Raw genomic sequence first — 20,288 nt, 5'->3', positions numbered from 1 at the left:
AAGATATTCATTCTTGGACATCAAGTGTTATCTCACAATAGAAAAACATTAATAGACAGTACCAAAAAAAGGGCCAATGACACTTTTATAATTATTGCATAATGGAGCCATATAGCTTGGAGAATCAAAGAACAGAAACAAACTAATTTAAATGGAAACTGATTGGAGGGTCAGAGATGAAAGTAAGAAATCACTCATCCAGAAAGTAGAGCTGTTTGTCAAGCAAAAGGGCATAGAGAATAAGACGGAGAATATATTATTGCCCTTCTATAAATCGATGGTATGCCCCCATCTTGAATACTGCGTACAGATGTGGTCTCCTCATCTCAAAAAAGATATACTGGCACTAGAAAAGGTTCAGAGAAGGGCAACTAAAATGATTAGGGGTTTGGAGAGGGTCCCATATGAGGAGAGATTAAAGAGGCTAGGACTTTTCAGCTTGGAAAAGAGGAGACTAAGGGGGGATATGTTAGAAGGATATAAAATTATGAGTGATGTGGAGAAAGTAGATAAGGAAAAGTTATTTACTTATTCCCATAATACAAGAACTAGGGGTCACCAAATGAAATTAATAGGCAGCAGGTTTAAAACAAACAAAAGGAAGTTCTTCTTCACACAGCACACAGTCAACTTGTGGAACTCCTTACCTGAGGAGGTTGTGAAGGCTAGGACTATAACAGCGTTTAAAAGAGAACTGGATAAATTCATGAAGGTTAAGTCCATTAATGGCTATTAGCCACAATGGGTAAGGAATGGTGTCCCTAGACTCTGTCAGAGGTGGAGATGGATGGCAGGAGAGAGATCACTTGATCATTACCTGTTAGGTTCACTCCCTCTGGGGCACCTGGCATTGGCCACTATCGGTAGACAGGATACTGGGCTAGAGGGACCTTTGGTCTGACCCAGTACGGCCGTTCTTATGTTATGTTCTTATGTCTAAGATGGTGAAAAGGCAAACAGAATTGTTGCTGTGGGGCTGAATTAAATTGGAGAATTAGAGTTGTTTAGTTAAGATGAGATAACTGAAGGAGGAGAGAATGAATGTGTAGTGAAAGAAGTCAGTCTCCTCATGGGATTTCTGCCAGGGACACTCTACAGCATGAAGTCTATCATCTGCTCTCCTCCTCTAATCCCTCCCCTTGCCCAGTGATCTCATCTCTTTCCTGATATCACTCACACTCACTCATCTCCTCCCTTACTCTTCTCCTTAACCTCTCACTCTCCTCTGGCTCTTTCCCCTCCATACAAGCATGCTTCAGTCCTTCCCATCTTTAAAAACCCACCTTTGGACCCCAACTTGCCTCTCCCACCACTTCCCCATCTCCCTTTCATCTCTAAACTCTGTTTGCAATTACTGTCTGGAGTTCCACTCTTCCAATTCCTTTATAGACCCTCTCCCAATCCAGCTTCCACCTCCTGCGCTCCACTGAAACCATTCTGATCAAAGTCTCTAAAGACCTCCTTCTAGCCAAATGCCAGAACCAGTACTCCATCTTCATCCTCCTTGACCTCGCAGCCACCTTTAAAAGTAGCCCATGCTCTTCTTGGAATCTTGTCCTCACCTGGCTTCTGAGGCTGTCCTCTCCTGGTTCTCCTCCTACCTCTCTAATAACTCCTCCAGAGGATTTCCTCATCCCCCATTTAACTTCCTGTGGGAGTTTCACAGGGCTCTATCCTTGGTCCCTTTTCTTCTCCCTCTACATCATATCTCTGGGTAATCTTATCCACAAACACATATTCAACTACCATCTGTAGGCTGATGACTCAGATCTGTCTCCTTCTACCCAAACTAAAATTGCAGCCTGTATGATGTCTTCTCAAGGATGTCTAGCTGTCAGCTCAAACTCAACGTGGCTAAAACAGAGCTCAATCTTCTCCCCCAAATCCTTCCCATTATATCCTTCTCAATCACTGTGGACATCATCATCATACTACCAGTCACTCACGCCAGTAACTTGGGTATCATCTTCAACTGACCTCCATCTAGGTTTTCACATCCAGGCTACATCTAAATCTTGCAGATTCTTTTGCATGACTTCTCTAAGATGTGGCATTTCCTATCCCTGCACACAGCTAAACTCTCATCATCTCAGTTACTACATCATCATTTTCTCTGGCCTTGAAAAATGCAATCTTAACCCATTCATATCCATTTAAAACGCTGTTAGCCCATCACTTTGACCACGTCACCCCTCTCTTTGCAACTCTCCATTGGCTCCCCTGCTTCTCTACTGCATCAAACATAAGCTACTTGTCTTCAGTTTTAAAGCCTTTCGTGGTCAACATGTCAGCCTGTCAATACTGAATGAGAGGACATCAGCGAAAGACAACCTCTATCACCGACTTGTTAAATTTTCAAAGAAGCACCTGCGTTCTTTTTCCCCAGATGGCCCCTCACATCTGGGAGGAGCTCTCTACAAACACTTGCAAAGCTACCTCATTACTCTCCTTCAAATCTCTCCTTCAAACTCTCCTTTGAAGCAATGCCTACAATAAACTTGACAGTAGTTAGGCTGCTGGTATACTGAGCCTACTGCCTGTCACACTGACCAATATTGGTCTCATTGTTTCCTTATACTCCCCTCTTCTATCAGTCTGTCAGTCCCCATGTTTTGTCTCTTGTCTACCTGGATTGCATCTTTTTATTCTGTGTGTTTGTATAGCACCTAGCACGATGGAGTCCTAGCTGATATGATAATGGTGGTGGTAAACAACAACAAAATATATTTTAGCTGTTTGTCTGGGAACTGCAGAAAAGACTGGAGGGGGAAAAGAGGAGGAGAGTTTGTGTATAAGTAATCTCCTCTCCCCGAAGAGATGGTCAACTATTAATTCTCAGGAGTCATCCTTTTACAGAGCATGAAATTTGAAGACTTCTTCCTAGAGAGGGATAACTCCCTTACAGAGTTCCTGACAAGGGCAGAGGCAGAACAACATAAAAGAATTTAAAAATGCCTCCCACTAGCAATCTAAATGGAGTGTGCTGTGTTAGCTCCCATTTTTCCTATAAGCAGTCTCTGGGTTTTTATCTCCCTTTGGCTCAACTGAGATTCAGCCAACCAAGGAAGAACCTGCAATAGGATACTGGGAGGAATCACTCAGAATGTAGTTTGTATTAGGCACTTGCTCCTAGGGATGAAAACAAACTCCATATGACAAAGAGGCTGTTGGCCATCATGGAACGTGCAAGTCCAGTCACAGAGAATTCATGGCTACATAGGGCCCTAACATTCCAGTATATCATTTCAATGGTTTTATCTCCATTGAAATAAACAAACTTTTTTTTCCACTGAAACTTTAAAATTAGACACAAGTTTTGGTTATTGAAGACAGGGAGTAATTAAAAAAATCAGAAAGCAAAAAACAGGACCAGGTCCTAGGGCAGCACAAAGCAGTCAGAAAGCCAGTGGATTCATCCTCCTGAGGATCTCTCCACCCCTTCCATCTCCACAATGGGCAAATCCATAGGAAGTATACAGATGATGCAACAGCTCACCCATCAATTCCTCATTCTATCCTTTCTGAGTGCAGGAGATAGGGCCAAAGAAAAGGGACACCTACGAAGATGGGAGTGCATGAACCATGCAGAGGCTGTTTTTACTTATGCTGGGGACTGGACACCAGCTTTAAGGTCTGATTTTCAGATGTACTGAGCACCTGCAGCTGCCAGGCCCTTCTGATACTCAGATCCTTTATGAACACATGCCAATAAAACTTGTATTAATCTAAGTCCTTTTCAGATTAGCATACATATGTCAAGCAAACTGGAAACATCTTCTAATTATGAGACAATACGTTTTACATTTTAATTAAAAGGGTTCATAGCAGGTATGACACTAGTTACTGTATAACCTCTTGGTAAAGATCACCAAAAAAAGGTTTTCAGAATCTCAAGTGTCCCTTGAAAGTAAGATGACAATATACATTCTGACATATATTTTCAAGGTATAGAAAATACATTTTTAAAACAAACTATTTTCACAGCCAACAGCTGCTAAACACAAACAAAACTGCAGTTAGAAAATGTGTAAGTGGGTAATTATAGCTACCTCAGGTTAGCTCTGGTTACTTTGGCATTCTCAGTACTCATGGCAAGAGCCTTCCATTGTGCAGTTTTGGCCATTTCATCTGATATGTTTACAACTGAGGGATCAATGCTGAAGAACAAACATACTTTTTGGTTAGTACTCAATACCTTGCAAAAGCATTAACTTTGTCACCCATACCGTTCACATCAGTACTGCCTTCTGTTATCACTTACATAGCCACAAGTGACATTTTAAGTAAAAATCATCCTAACGAAGTTAAACAGAAATTTAGAACACCAAATCCTGGGTGGTTTCCCATGTCGTAGCAGCTTAGAACTGTTTGTATGTAACATAGTAACTTTTGAACATAGCATCCCATCAATTCCAAAATTTCAGGGAATGTTCTAGGCATCAATGGCCAGAACCCTACTGATTTGGGAGAAGAATCAGAAAACCAAAAAGGGGAGGGAACATGGGACACATGGAGCCCCGGCATCTGATTAACTCACCCATAGCTTCATGCAGCTCTGCAATTATCTATAGATCAAACAACTGCACCATCATTAATGCCCTTCCAGCATAACAATCCCATATCTCATCTCCGCCCAGCCTCCCAATGGAGTTTGACATGATGACACCCTGACACTTATCTCTCAGACTAATGGGGGGGGGGGAGATATGGGGCACAAGGATGAGCACACAGCCCCTGGCTTGGGGCAGAATGAGGGACCATGGTATGGGTAGGGAAGCACATAGCCCCTAGCATGGGGGAAGGAGAGGCAGACAGGGCCCCTGGCATTGGGAAAAGGGGTGCAGAACCCCTGGCATGGGGGGCGGGGGACCCTGGTAAGAGAAGAGGGGGGTATGGAGAGCACACAGAACCACTGGCATGGGGGAGATTGGGAAGAGTTGCAGGGAGTCCTTGCAACAGAGGAGGATGGCAGTGTGGCACACAGAGAGGTTGTGGGGTGGAATGCAGAAATGCAAAGAACCTCTGCTATATACAATGAGTTTGGCCTACAGTAGCTCTGAAGCGTGTGACCCCCCTCCCACTGTAATATGAATTAGATACTTAATTTTCTCAAATATCTTTTCCTTTAATCTTTCAAAAATCCATGGTGGGTTGTTTAGGAATTAAAAGAAGAAGTTGTACTTTTTTATTTTTTTAAATAAAGGCAGACATCTTTCAGAGATCAGAATTGTTCTGACCTGTCCACAGGAAATAATCAGGGAAGAAAGAATAAGGCACTATTATTCTGAATTTGATAAAAGAACTGAGGTTGAAGTGGACCTATATCATGAAGTATGAAGACCTAAACTGTCAACTTTTTCTGCTGATCCAGCATTTGAAATCAGGTGATATTTGCTAGATTGCCGATAAGCTAGATGTTGCAGAAATCTACTTTTTACCGCCCACTCCACCCCATCCTACCCCACCCCCAGACAAGTATTTATACAGACAGCACACAGTGTGTCAGTCAAGTCATTTTTGCCACTTTCCCCCCCATTCAATCCGCCCCACAAATGCAGTCCCTTTACAGGAATGATTAGACACACTGCCTGATTCTCCACTAGCATGCACCTTATGGATCTATTCATACTGATGCAAAGTAGGCTTGAAACACGATCTTATCAGGACAGTAGTGTTTCAAACCCATTTTCTTCAGATATGACTCCACAACATGTAAGACTGTGGAGAATAAGGCTCATTCTTAGCAAGGGAAAAACTGAGATAATTTATCCAAATAGTGAGCACGTTATTTTTAATTGCTCTGGTTCCAGTTTAATAATCAGAAAACTATTTGATATATGCACACTTATTAAAAAGGTGTAAAAATTATGATCTGTAAAAGACAGTTTTAGACCTCAACTTTATAAATCAAAGCAGTTGGTAAATATATGGCTCAACTAATGCCATTAACTATACGTAAATGACACCTAACATTTCATATCATTAGCCATGCATAGTAACACACAAATTCTATAGACAAGAACTGACCAAAACAGCTTCTTCACCCTGTGAACAGCTGGTCGAAACTGAGTCATCTGATCTGTTCAAGATGGTTATGTAAATGAATTATTAAAATGCAATTTAAAAAAAAAAAAAGAGAGGAGACATCCCCTATATCATAAAAGGCAAGATTTGCTTCAATTCTTTCCTATTCCCCAACCCTTCCCCAGCTACCTAGCTGAGTCACAAGCTTAAATGTAAATTTGTTCACTCAAATATGTCAATTACGTTTATTTAATTAAAGCAAAAAATATAAATACTGCATGCAATACAAAGCTATTTAAAAAACCCAAATTTCAAAAAAGCAGCAAGTTGTATCATACCTGTATTTTAGGGCTTTTACAGGAATCTGTAAGACATTTCCTCCTTCATATGGAAGATGTACAGTTTCACTGTCCACTGTTTGAAGCATTCGCTCTGCTTCCTGCAGATCACATGCATGACATAAAATTACTCAAGAAGCAGAAATAGCAATTAGCCCAAGCCAAGGAGATTGAGTATTACACATTTTGATCAATTCAGTAGGAAAAATTACCCATTTACTTTTGAATATTGTGGTGGCAGGGGGAACTTCCCTGAGATATTTTTCTCTCCCTCCCCTCGGCTAAATAATGTTTAAGGTAAATAAGAACCTCTAACAATATATTTGAAAGGTTTGTTAGGGAACTGGCGATGAGAGGGTTAGTTTAGCTAAAATTTTAATGGGGAAAATTATACAGGCAAAATTATTGGTAAATAAGTATCTATTGTTCAGTTTTAACTATAGCCCCGTTACATACCGTGGGTGAAATCCTAGCCCAATGGAGTTCAGTCATTAACTTCATTGGGTCCAGAGTGTCACCTTATATCTCTAGAGAATGATGAAAATCCCAACACAACCAGTATATCATGGTAGACCAGGGGTCGGCAACCTGCGGCACGCAAGCCGATTTTTACTGGCATGCTACTGCCAGCCGGGGTCCTGGCCGCCGGGCCCGCTCAGCCCCCTGCCTGAACGGAATCCTACGCCGGCAGCGGGCTGAGTGGGGCCGACGGCCAGAACCCTGGCTCGCAGGAGCCCGCGGCCAGAACTCCACACCATCAGCTGGCTGAGCCGCTCAGCCCGCCGCCGGTCTGGAGTTCCTGCCGCCGGCCGCTTGCCAGCCGGGGTCCAGGCTGCCAGCCCCGCTCAGCCTGCTGCTAGCCTCGGTGAACAGAACCTCAGCCGGCAGCAGGCTGAGTGGGGCCGGGACCCCGGCTGGCAGGAGCCGGCGGGCAGAACCCCAGACCAGCGGCGGTCTGAACCGCTCAGCCCGCTGCCGGTCTGGGGTTCCGGTTGCCGGTCCCGGGTTCTGGCTGCTGGCCCCTTGCCAGCCGGGGTCTTGGCCCCGTTCAGCCCGCTGCTGGCCTGGATAAACAGAACCCCGGGCCGGCAGCGGGCTGAGCGGGGCCAGCAGAGGCCGGCGGACAGAACCCCAAACTGGCAGCGGGCTGAGCGGCTCAGCACGCTGACGGTCTGGGGTTCAGTCTGCCGCCTGCACTGCTGGTCTGGGGTCCCGGCCCCGCTCAGCCCCCTGCCTGCCTGGGTGAACAGAATCCGAGGCCGGCAGCGGGCTGAGTGGGGCCGACAGCCAGGACCCTGGCTGGAAGGAGCCCGTGGCCAGAACTCCAGACTGTCAGCTGCCTGAGCCGCTCAGCCCGCTGTCGGTCTGGGGTTCCTGCCGCCGGCCCCTTGCCAGCCGGGGTCTCGGCCCTGTTCAGCCTGCTGCTGGCCTGGATGGACGGAACCCCGGGCCGGCAGCGGGCTGAGCGGGGCCGGCGGACAGGACCCTGGCTGGCAGGGGCCAGCAGACGGAGCCCCAGACAGGCAGCGGGCTGAGCGGCTCAGCGCGCTGCCAGTCTGGGGTCCCAGCTGTCGGCCCCGCTCAGCCCCCTGCCTGCCTGGTTGAACGGAATCCTAGGCCGGCAGCGGGCTAGCGGGGCCAACAGCCAGGACCCCGGCTGGCAGGAGCCCGCGGCCGGAACTCCAGACCGTCAGCTGGCTGAGCCGCTCAGCCCACCGCCGGTCTGGGGTTCCTGCCGCCGACCCCGTGCCAGCTGGAGTCCAGGCTGCCGGCCCCGCTCAGCCCGCTGCCAGTCTGGGGTTCTGTCGGGGGGCCCTGTAAATGTACAATTTATTACTGGCACGCGAAATTACTGAAGACTTGGCTCGCCACTTCTCAAAGGTTGCTGACCCCTGTGGTAGACATTGCTTCTGGTGCTAAATTTGAAAAATCCACTGAACCACAATTAGGTATCAAATCCCATACCATTAGTATTTTTATAACTATCCTATTCATTCCTTGAATCCTAACAACAGAGATTCTGGCAGTAACTCCTAAGGCAGAGAATTCCAAATCTTGATTACTTTATGTGTATTTAATGTAAACTTTTTATTTTTTTTTAAAATCCTTCCAATTAAATTGCTAACTTCTAAATACTAGGGTATTTGCTTAGGTTTTCCGTAGCAGTTTCCCCTAGCAATTTTCAACTCACTTTTGGCCTTCTGTACACTTACCTCTTTTGCCTTTTTCTTTTTATCATCTTCTTTCTTCTTCTTACTTTCTGGCATAAGGTCATCCAGCCAGCTAAGCTCTCGTTTGGTGAAACATAAGTCCATGAGCTTACGAATGAACACCAATGCTAGAACCTTTCAGAAAATAAGAATTGAATCCTTTAGAATATATTTATATGAATGTTAGAAAAATAAAAATATGTATACACTAATATGTTATCAGCTTCTTAAACCAAGGACAGAATATTTTTTCTACTCATACAAAGGTTATCACATCATAACTTTAAAAAATAGATCTGACTCACTACTAAAAGAACAGATGGACCATTGAGATAACTACCACAAACCATAATTTTTTACCAAGTCTACAGCTTTTCAATTAAATCTGATGCTTATTTTAAACAAAAGAAAGAAATCATAATTGGCTTCCAAAAAGGAGGATTTTTACTAGAACCTTTTTTTAAGTCAGAAAATAAACCCTGAAGAGATGTATTAATCCACAGACCCTTTTGGAAAATGAATAAATTCCCAAAGATGCTAGGAAAGAACTTACCATCATAGGGAAAACAACAGCAGCTGCAGAGGCTTTAATCACCCACAAAAGAACTAGACAGGTGAGCTGAACAACTGTGAAGACGTGGACCTTCCAGAGTGGCACATAACGCAGGTAGATCAAATCGGGTTGATGTTTTGCAGGCATTCCAAACAATTTTATACGGTCAAAAAACTATATTGAGAAGGAAGTCATCCTCAGTTAATGATTTTATCCACGTAGAAATGGACAGGATAATTAAAGACACTGGGAATATTGAAAATAAGGTTCCTTCATTTTACAGCCTATACATGAAATGCATTAATGTAGTGTATATTTGATTTAAGTCACTACTTGTTTAGGATTTTAGAAAATGGGTGTCAATATTTAAGGATTTCATATTGTTCATCAAGTGCTCAGAGAAAGAACACATGCCAGAATTTAAGCGTCCCAGAAATAAGAGCAATTATCCAGACATAATGCTCAGTACGTTTCTACATCCTAATCTGTCAACACATTGTACCTTTACTTACACTTCAATAAAATGACATTTTAAAGTTTCCTTTTCATTTGATGCAAAGCAACTGCTTTTAGATCATATTTGCAATTTTACTCTGAGCACCTGGTATGTTTTCTACTCATAGAAAGGATATTCCAGGCAAAGACAACTTAAATTTAGTGGGTTTTTTTAGTAGCCTTATCAAGTAGAAAATGTTTTCTAAAAAAGCAATCAGCTTGTTTAATAAAAATAGAACTTGCCTGGATGCCCCTTAGTGAAGATGCTCCCATGTAAAGAAAGACACCATACAAAACTGGCATAGGAATAAACTAGAGGGGGAAAAACAAAGTTAAAAGTTTGCATTTATAGAATTACATAGTAAAATATGGCAGTCTGGGTTAATGGAAGGTACTTAAGGGAAGGGATCTAATTTTTTCTTTCTTTCTCTTTTTTTTTTTTAAGTGCTAGGTTGACATAAATAGAGTCTGAAGTCCTTTATTTATCCAGAGAATAAATACAGAACATAGCAGCAACAAGGAAGAGGGCAGGTTTGCCACCGTGCTTCAACCACGTTCTAAAGGGACTGCCTCTAGGATTAAGAAAGTCTGCATGTCCAATCAATCCTTGGCCTGTCTGACACTGTAACCTGAGTGCCAGTTAGTACCAAATAAATTGGTTTATGTAATACAGACAGCCATCTGCTAAGAAATGGATTGAGGTCACCAGTTTATTTCACATAATATACTATCATATGATATTTACTTTTGGGTCACTAATCCAGCTAACACAAGTGAAATGAAAGGTCTCTAAAAATCTCCGGAACTATCCATTTCCTCAAATTATGCAACGCCAAATTTCGCTCTGATAAAGGATTGCTTTAAAGCTTACAAAAGTCAATGGGAATCTTTCCATTGACTTAATTGGCCTCGGATCAGGCCTTTATATCCCATATATTCCAATGAAGAGTATTTTATAGGATATAGGTCAAGGTTGACTTTGCCTTCCAGTTGACTATACTGAAAACTTCTAAATGCTTTGAAGACTACCAGGATATAGATGTGCACCTTAAAAGGTGAACTGCTGCAACTAATCTTGAACACAGGCCTTTAATGAAACTTTCCAGACAGCACAGAATCATGAATGGTACCCGAGCCATGTTCATTATATATGGTGGGGTGGCTCACAGTGAGGACATTTGCTATTAAACAGACATACTAAGGCCTGGTCCACACTAACCCCCCACTTCGAACTAAGATATGCAACTAATACGTTAATAACGTAGCTGAAGTTGAAGTACCTTAGTTTGAACTTACCGCGGGTCCAGACGTGGCAGGCAGGCTCCCCCGTCGACTCCGCGTACTCCTCTCGCGGAGCAGGAGTACCGGCGTCGACGGCGAGCACTTCCGGGATCGATCCCAGAAGATCGACTGTTTACCGTCGGACCCGGAGGTAAGTATAGACGTACCCTAAGAAATTTCATTGGGGTTGAACTACTACTACATTTAATCAGGTATGAAGAAATAAATAAGTGCTTTTCATCAATACATTGAACAACAGCACAATAGCCTACAGCCAAGGGTAAGGGGGAGAGGGGGTAATTGGAAGCAAAAGGGAAAGGCAATAGCCATTTAAATTAAAAAGAAAATTAGATGGAGTATTGCACAAGGAGTAGACATTCATTATTAGTTTCCACCTGCCTTTGGCTCCATGGAAACTGAACAACTGAGTTTCATAAAAATCAGGCATTAAGTGTTTAGGATTTGTGAAATATGAAAGGAACAATATAGGTCAGATACCAATCTTCTGCATCTTTACTTCTCTACAATACTCTGTTAAGAGTATTAGAGGATCAGTTTTTGAATGTTGCCTTAGTGACCTCTTGGTGGCTTTTCCATTGTTAGATTGCTCAGTTTGGATATTTTCATATAATCTAATCAAAACTTGTTCTTTAAGACCATTATTTATTGCAACACACATGGTCAACCTCTAATACTTTAAAGCCATATGAATAGGGTTGGCCAAAAAACAAGAATTCTATTTAATGAAAAATGTTGAGGTTTTGACATGTTCAAAAAATTTTGTGGAAAAAAACAGACAGACCCCCCCACACACCAGTAGTTAGGGAACTCACCTGGGATGTGGGAGACTCAGGTTCAATCGCTGCTCTGCCTGATTCAGGGTCTCCCATATTCCAAGCAAGTTTCCTATACACCAGGCTATTACCTATTCTGTGGGGAAGTCTCTTTCTCGCTCGCATTTTCATCAAAACTGATAGATTTCAGGGAAAAGTTTGGTTTAATTGAAAAATTCCTGGCCATCTCTATCACTGTAAGCAGTGAAAGAATAATTTAGAGACAATGCAGATGTAAACTGGGACCCTAATATGACCTGCAGAACTTTTATGATGTATGGTGATGATAGTAGAGAAAGGATTGAGCTTGATGCTCCAATACCAAAGTGAGTTTGCAAGACTGGTAGATAGACAAAACACAATATTGTGTGAATAGTGAGAACACAGTATATGTAAATAACTGAGACAAACATGAAATCCCACAATGCCATTTTTACAGAATCATTTTCCTGAGAAGTGTACTTTCAATCTTTCTCCTATTTTATATTATTGCCACTCAAGTAGGTGTACAGAGCTATCGTATCTTTCCCCTTCCTTCACTCCCTTAGCTGCATTAGGGGCACAGACTAGCCAGAAGTTAACCTAAGTCTGGAAAACTGAAAAATAACTAGTCAGAAAAGAATCTTAAGTAATCAAGCATTTGAGATAGAGGTCAGATGTCTTTTACTCTCATCTGCTCCATCATTTCTATTAAACTATTTCAAACATCTGTTTACATAAAGACAACTCTAAAATGAAAGTGGATTTCTTTTAAGTAGTATATCAAACTTGCTTACATTATCAAATAGTAAGTAATGATATTAAAATATAAAGCATGCTATGTTTTGGAACAACCATTATCTCTTACCTTCAAAACAGAGGTCATGAACACAGAAAGGCCCATCAGAACAAATATCATTAACCCCGTCACTCGCTGCTCCCGGATTCCCAAGAATTTAGGTTGCTCTCCTGGGGCAGAGCATTCAGATTCTACTTTTAGGCTATTGACGTGACTTATAGACAGGACAGTTGCAGCCACAAACCAAGGCAAGCCCATTATGGAACATATCCCCAGCATAACACCAACCATGAGCAGATCAAGATGATAGCCACAGCCTTTCTGTAAAGTCAAGTAAAGAAATGAGTTCCCTGCAAAAATGAAGATTTGCAGCACATAAAAGATTTATACACTCATAGTTCTGCACTAAATGACTAAAAAAAATTCTCTAGATAGATTTCTAGAGTGCCACCACTCTAGCAGCCATGTGTTTTGTTACTAGATAGGAATAGGTCATTTAAGTAGCTGCAATTTAGTTTTATGTTTCAAAGCCTACACTATTTACTGTTATGTAGCCTATTTAGAGAACACTGAACAAGTTTATTTTGCAATAAATTGACTTATGTGCTCACAAATGAGTTCAGAATATATTTGAAAAAATGGAGAAAAGCTAACTATTACCTTCAACTTATGCTCCTTTCTGTTTATGATTACTGCTGTGATTTGCTGGTCCATGAAAATGAGAATGGTACACAGTAATGCAGGAAAAGCAGCTACCAGTAGTGTCCACCAAGGATTACCTCCAAGAGGATCTATGAGCCATCCTCTGTCTTTTTGAGTGGGCTGGAAAACAAATCCAAATTATAGGAATGAAAGTCAATAACTGTAAATACCTGCTATAATAAGTAAATCAAACTCAGTTTAGATTAAAGACTTTTCTTTTAAAAGGCATTTAAAAAATCATATTAAAGTTTTTAAATTAATGAAAATGGCTTGGACTGAAGGTAGGTTATGTTATGTTTGTTCTCATGCTGTCACTTGGACAACATAGAGGCCACCAAATCCATTATGTGCCTCCATCATGTTCTGTCCTGAGCCTAGGTGTTACAGGATAGGATGCACGTGAGGGACAGGCGTCTGTTGATGCCAACCAGCCATGTTTTAGGTCTTCTGGGGACCTTTTTGATCCTGCTTTATTGATGGAAAGTCTAAGATTTTTCCCATAGGGAAGCTGGTATGCTTCAGAGCACATGACCATACCACTTTAGAGTGTTGGGCGACACTTTGAGGTAGTGGGACACATTTAGTTAGAAAAATGGATCTCTTCATTCGACTTGAATTCATCCATTTGATAGTTTCAATCTTTTGGACATGCTTCATCTGAATGATATCCAACTTATTTTCAATCTTGACACTGAGAGGCCCTGTTTCAATCCCATAGGTCAAAATTCTGGCCACCAAAGCATTATAAATCCTCAGTTTGTCTCTCTACTTATCAGCATATTGAGTTTATGAAGGACATCCTTGACGAGGTGCCCCTTTACTGACTATGCTTTCGCAGTTTGAGCGTCAAGTTGTTTCTTGATGCCTCCAATGTTATCAACAACAGAGCAGACCTAGGTGAAATCATCATCAATCTCAATTGGGGTGATCACCCACTAAGATGCTAAAGCCTGCAGGAAGATCAAAACTGCCAATTGTAAGAAGTTTGGTTTTACCCCAATTAATTTTCAGGCCAACTTTTGCTGCTGAGCTTTCATGGATTTAGGTGCCACAAGTAGCTCATCCATTGATTTGATAACTAGTGCTACATCCTCAGCAAAACTGGTGTAGGTGAGGATCTTACCCAGGCTTATGCCTAAAATGCATTTAGTTAGTGGACTGAAGGAGTGGTGCAATTAGCTGCTAGGTGAGCATTAGTATAGCATTAAGTCATGAGGGTGTGGCTTATGTGAAAAAAATGTAGCAAGACAAAACAAACAATCCTTTCCATTTTCCTTGGCTTCTACACGACTTTCCTGAAAAAGGGTTCATGTTACCCTGTGAGATAGAACAACACACAGTAACAAGGATCTCCAGTAACTTCCTTTATCAGATGAGAATTAGACCGAGAGCAGAAAATGCAGAGAAATTAAAAATGCATATCAATCCAGGAAAAAAAATTAGCATGGAAAAAAACAGACATATTACAGTGTATTTCTTTCCAAACACAAAAAAAAGTGAATTTCTTTCTCCACATTTAAGAGCAATTTTTTCATTTTTCCACTGCTCAACTATCCATGAAATTGCAGATCATTTAGACCTTTTTAAATGGACAAGGTTTTCGTTTCTTACTTCAAATTTCTCAGGAACATGTAGTTTAGCAGAAGGAACTCCAACAAGCCAGTCAATCAGAACCATGATCACTATGGTCAGAAATACAGCAAAGTCACTGATTGTAGAGCGCACCTAGAAGGAAAAAAAATATCTTAAAATACAAGCTATTTTCACTGCTATATTTAATGCCTGTGAAAATGGATAATTTTTGCAACTCTAAATTAGTTCAATTTTTTAAATGATCAAACAGATCAGATTTAGCCCAAAATTCCCATCACTGGCACTCCATCTATCTTCTCTCATAATTTATCTGTAAATTAAAGTGACCTGTGACCATAACCTTATTGTCTTATTGCCCACCCTATTAATGGAGGATAAAATATTATCTTAAATCCTAGCCTCAAAGAAATGATCTGTTGGAAGAAACAAATTCCTTTAAAGGCCTTTGGAAGTGATTGGGTTCCATTAGCCTTAAAAGAAGGACCAGACCATCAAAACAGATCCCTCAGCCCAACAAGATGCATGTGCCTCCACCTCAAAATATAAAATATAATGGCCATTCCATAGCAAGAGTCTAATTTCTTGCTTAATTTCCAATCCCATCCTAAACACTACATACCTAGTATAGCTGCATTCCATATGTGATAAGGTCTGATTTCACTATGAAACAATAGCCATGATGCTTTTCTGCAAGATGCCTGCACAAATAGTGATGACTTTTTCAACTTGCAAAACATTGTAGAGGCTGCCCCACAGGATGCCTCCCCATATAATAGAGCAGTAGTACCAGCCAGCCAACAGTGCTATTGGCTAATCTCAGGGATCTCCTCTCACTTGGGAGTTGGTTGGCTGCTCAACCCTTCCTTCTTAGTCTTGTTTCTGCATTGTCACTCTTATTTCCAAGAACACACTTTAGAATTTACAGTTTTACTGAAATCTGCATGTGTATACTTCAGCTAATTTGGGTTATACTATAGGACAGTTTCAAGCTGTGGAAGATGGACTGGTAAAAGTTAATGTGCATGATACATGGGTATGGGTTTAAATTTCACAAGCATCTTCCACACTTTCTTTTGACTAAATGGAATTACCTTCTGGCACTTGATCCAAGCATCAAGGATTAGATCAACCCCCTAACAGAGGTTGAGTGAAAGGATGTTGCTCCCAACACTCGTGTGTTTGGGAATGTACTTTTCCCCACAGGTTAGGTATCAACCCATCATCCTGTGCCAATGGATGTGACAAACCATGTGGATGTCTAATCCCTTTGTGAGATCTGACTATATCCCAATGTGGATTTGGGGGCCTGCTTAGGTCTGTGAATGTTTAGGTTACTCACCTCTATGAATACTGTAAAGAATTTAAGAAAATGACCGTTCAGTTATCATAATTTCAATAACTTTTAACCATTTCCAGCACCTTCTGTCTCAGTGTCTATATTTTTACTTTTAACTCCTAAATTTACAGCATTATCAGCCAATTATCAATCACTTATTTCTGTTCTCACCTGGAGAATGATCTCAGCAAACTAATATGCTCAATACGATGTTCTGAAACTTTGGAAACACAGTAAGTAAAAGCAAAACTGTAGTGAATTACAACATTGTATGCAAGAAGGAAAGACTGTCATTTCAAAGCAAAATGGCAGTGAACCCTAATTACCTTAGTAGGGAAATAATGTTTGGTCTTAAACTGCTTGAGAAAAGAGGAGAGGAAAAATGTTGTAAAGAATAATATCACGGACCAAAACAGAACATCTGGAATATATGGGCCATCATGACCACAAGCTGATCCAAGAAAAACACCATGAAACTTTTTGCATTCCTACAAACAAAAACAAACAAAAACAAGTTACACTCTTTAAAATAAAGGTAATTCAAAGGAGCACTGTAACTTGTGGTCTCCACCTTAAATTCACCAAAACAAAAAAATTGCACTCAAAAAGGCAATCCCAAGTTGAAATTTCAAATAACTCATTTGTGTGTGTGTGTTCCAAAATAGTCTCAGGATCTAAACCGGAACTTTCAACACTCCAAGAGCCTTTTCAGCACAAGGAGGGGAAGGTGCCTCACAATGAAATATTCCACAGTACATAGTCACCTTGTTTCTGGCTTATTTCTCAAAACACCATCTAGATAATGACTGCTGCAAAGGGAGGGTTGAGTGCCCAAGATCAATAAAACATCATGCAATGTCAACTTTCAAGTTGATTATGACAGGAATGAACTCCCTCGCTTTAATGGCACCTCAGTTCTCCCCATCTCTTTAGTCCATGGCTTGTATTTGTCCTGTTTACTAGCCTCTCCTCCACTTAGGTTCTACTTTTAAACTTTAAGAGGCTGTAATATGACATATTTTAAAGCTGAACTGTATTTTTATTAGAAGAAAGAATGTTGCTGTTTAATTCAATAAATTAAAGCCATCATCCACTAGTCTAATTGTTGTGAAAATGTGTTTGATTCTTGAGAAGAGATTATTTCCCCAGCTGAGTTGTGTAAAGGAAAAAAATCAACTTGCAAGAGAAATAGAAACAAGCTGTATAGCACAGCTAAATAATTAATTTATGAGTGGCAACTGAAAGTTGAATTGTTACTTTTCAGTAGTAGTATTGCAGTAGTATGTCTAGTAGCCCGGGTCATGGAATAGGGTTCAATTGTGCTAGCTGCTGTACAAAACACATTACAAAATGAGTTTGTAATTACACTCTAAGTATCAGAAAAGAGACAACAGGTGGATACTGACCGGGAGAACACAAGGGAGAAATGAGACAATAGTCACATAGTTGACAGAAATATGTCCACAGTGCAAGACGAGGACCCTGTGAATCAACGTCACAGATGGGAATGCATAACTCATCGCCCCCGACCAGGCAATGAGAAAGGCATCTTCTAGGGAGCCCCTGTCCACCCCCCGGATCGAACAGAACACTTGGCTCGTTCTGTTCTGTCTGGACGCGAACAGGTACACCTGGGGAATCCCCCACCTCTGGGGGATTATGCTGACTGCCTCTGGGTGGAGCGACCAATCGTGGTGAGACGAGAAGGTCCTGCTGAGGTGATCTGCTAAGACGTTCCTGGTTCGGGCAGGTGTGTGGCTACCAGATGAATGGCATGCTGCACACAAAAATCCCAAAGGCGGAGAACTTCCTGACAAAGGGCCAAAGACCTGGCACTGCCCTGCCTGTTGATGTAATACATTGAGGCAGTATTGTCCATCAGGATCTGCACCACCTTGCCCTTCAGGTGGGGCAAGAAAGACTGGCAAGCCAGGCAAACTGCTCTGAGCTCCCTGACATTGATATGGAGGACCACATTGTCCTGCAACCAGCGGCCCTGGGTGCTTAGCTCACCAGGTGGGCTCCCCAGCCCAGGTCTGAGGCATCGGATACCAGGGTCAACGACAGGAACAGGGTTGCAAAGGGAACTCCCTCTAACACCGACCTGGGGTTCAACCACCAATCCAGGAACGACCTGATATGATCTGGCACCCTGATCTAGGTCATGCCTGTTGGGAATGCAGACCAACACCAGGGGCCGGAGATGGAGCCAAGCATGGCTGACTATGTAAGTACACAGCCATGTGGCCCAACAACTGCAGGCAGGTGAGAGATGTGGTGAGCGGGTGATTCTTGACATTGGAGATCCGGTCTGACACGGTCAGAAAACGTGCTTCTGGAAGGAAGGCTCTGGCTCAGGTGGAGTTGAGAACCGCCCCAATGAACTCTATTCGCTGGACTGGCATTAAGGTGGATTTTTTCTCATTTATCAACAGGCCCAAGTGGCGGCAGGTGGAACACACCAGATCAAGGCTTCTTTGCACTTGTTCCCGAGATCTGGCCTTGATGAGCAAGTCATAGAGATACGGGAAGACCTGGACCCCTCGACGTCTCAGGTAAGCAGCCACTGGCACCATACACTTTGTGAACACCCTTGGGGCTGATGAGAAGCCAAAGGGCAGCGCCATGAAATGAAAATGACGTCAGCCCACTATTAAAAGGAGGATGCGTCTGTTACCTGGAAATATGGAAATAAGCGTCCTTTAAGTCGAGGGTTGAGTACCAGTCTCCTGGATCCAGGGAGGGGATGATGGAGGCCAGGGACACCATGCGAAACTTCAATTTTTTGAGAGACTTGTTGAGGCAACGCAGGTCCAGGATGGGTCTGAGGCCTCCTTTTGCCTTTGGGATTAGGAAGTAGTGGGAATAGAAACCCTTTCCTTTCATGTCCCCAGGGACCTCCTCCACCACTCCCACGCACAGGAGGTTCTCAACCTCTTGAATGAGGAGTTGCTCATGAGAAGGGTCCCTGAAGAGGGATGGGGAAGGGGGGTGGGTGGGAGGGAGGGATAGGTGGCCGAAAATTGGAGAGTATAGCCCCGAAATACTATATCCAGCACCCAACGGTCCAAGGTAAACAGCAACCAGGCCAAACGGTAGGGCGAAGACAATAGAGGAAAGAACAAGGTAGAGCCGAGAAATTGACTGGGGCATAGTTCTCGAACGCACCTTCAAAAAGAGGGCGTAGTGCCAGCGGCGCCTGATATACCGACGCATGAGCGCAGCACTCAAGGAGATACCATAGCTGGCCCTACAGATACCACTAAGGCAAAAATCTCTGATGACCATGCACTTAGGTGTGCGCACACCTAGAATGGAATCGATGTGAGCAAACACTCGAAGAAGAATTTAAGTTTTTATCTTTTAAAGCATGAAGTCTATATTGAAGCTTTCTATATAGACTAGTTACCCCAAGACTTAAGGGAGATAGGGACCACGCACCAAATGCTCTCAGCATATGCTCCTAAAGTTGGAGAAGTTTGGAAGCAAATCTTAAATTGTTAATTTTGTCTCTATCCTAGACCAAAGGTGTCTGGGGAGGATCAGGGGGGAAATTTCAGAGTTGGTTGCTTATGTAATAGAAAACCAGACAAACATTCTGATACTACCTTTTAGGACTTTGGATAGTTCCTACATTTTTTTTTAAACTTGTATTTACTTTTGGTCCTAGCATAGAGTATTACAATTGAAGACTTATCTTTACATCTCCCTCACTCCTGAACCAAAAAATGATCCTCAAATGTACTGTATACAATTTTCAGGCCCTAATTTAGCAAAGCACTTAAGTACATGCTGAACTTTACACACGTACTTAAGTCCACTGAAGTCAATGAATCTTAAGCATATACACAAATCTTTTGCTGAATCAAGGCCTCATATCTTATTAAAAATGAATGTTTCTAAGATACTATATTAATACAGCAAAACAATTACCAATACCAAAATAATCACCAAGCCTCTGAAAGAACTTGGCCCTGCCTGCCAAATACAGAGGCATGCATGGATAAATATTTAAGATTTAGATCATTGTGAAATCGAAAATTATTGGCATGGCTCATAACACAAAAAGAAGGCATTCACCTACTCAAAGGGAGAAAATATTATTTCATCTTTTCAATTCTCCCCTAGTGTTTTAAAAGTGTTCT

General features: G+C 42.1%; 1 protein-coding gene across 2 annotated transcripts in view; it reads right to left on the bottom strand.

Annotated features, from left to right (window-relative positions):
• Positions 1 to 20,288, bottom strand: part of SLC4A7 (solute carrier family 4 member 7) — a 66,525-nt gene that overhangs the window by 7,731 nt on the left and 38,506 nt on the right. For both annotated transcript variants that reach the window (XM_026649369.1, XM_026649367.1), the window contains 9 exons: positions 16,470 to 16,631; positions 14,826 to 14,939; positions 13,173 to 13,334; positions 12,582 to 12,833; positions 9,864 to 9,932; positions 9,126 to 9,299; positions 8,576 to 8,707; positions 6,363 to 6,463; positions 4,050 to 4,157 (listed from right to left, as the gene is read on the bottom strand). In XM_026649369.1, coding sequence (XP_026505154.1) covers positions 4,050 to 4,157; positions 6,363 to 6,463; positions 8,576 to 8,707; positions 9,126 to 9,299; positions 9,864 to 9,932; positions 12,582 to 12,833; positions 13,173 to 13,334; positions 14,826 to 14,939; positions 16,470 to 16,631 — 1,274 coding nt within the window. The remainder of the gene's footprint in view (positions 1 to 4,049; positions 4,158 to 6,362; positions 6,464 to 8,575; positions 8,708 to 9,125; positions 9,300 to 9,863; positions 9,933 to 12,581; positions 12,834 to 13,172; positions 13,335 to 14,825; positions 14,940 to 16,469; positions 16,632 to 20,288) is intronic.

Source organism: Terrapene carolina, unplaced genomic scaffold (genome assembly GCF_002925995.2).
Source record: "Terrapene carolina triunguis isolate 2854851 unplaced genomic scaffold, T_m_triunguis-2.0 Scaffold84, whole genome shotgun sequence".
NCBI lineage: Eukaryota > Metazoa > Chordata > Testudines > Emydidae > Terrapene > Terrapene triunguis.
This window is presented reverse-complemented; position numbering and strand designations above follow the sequence as displayed.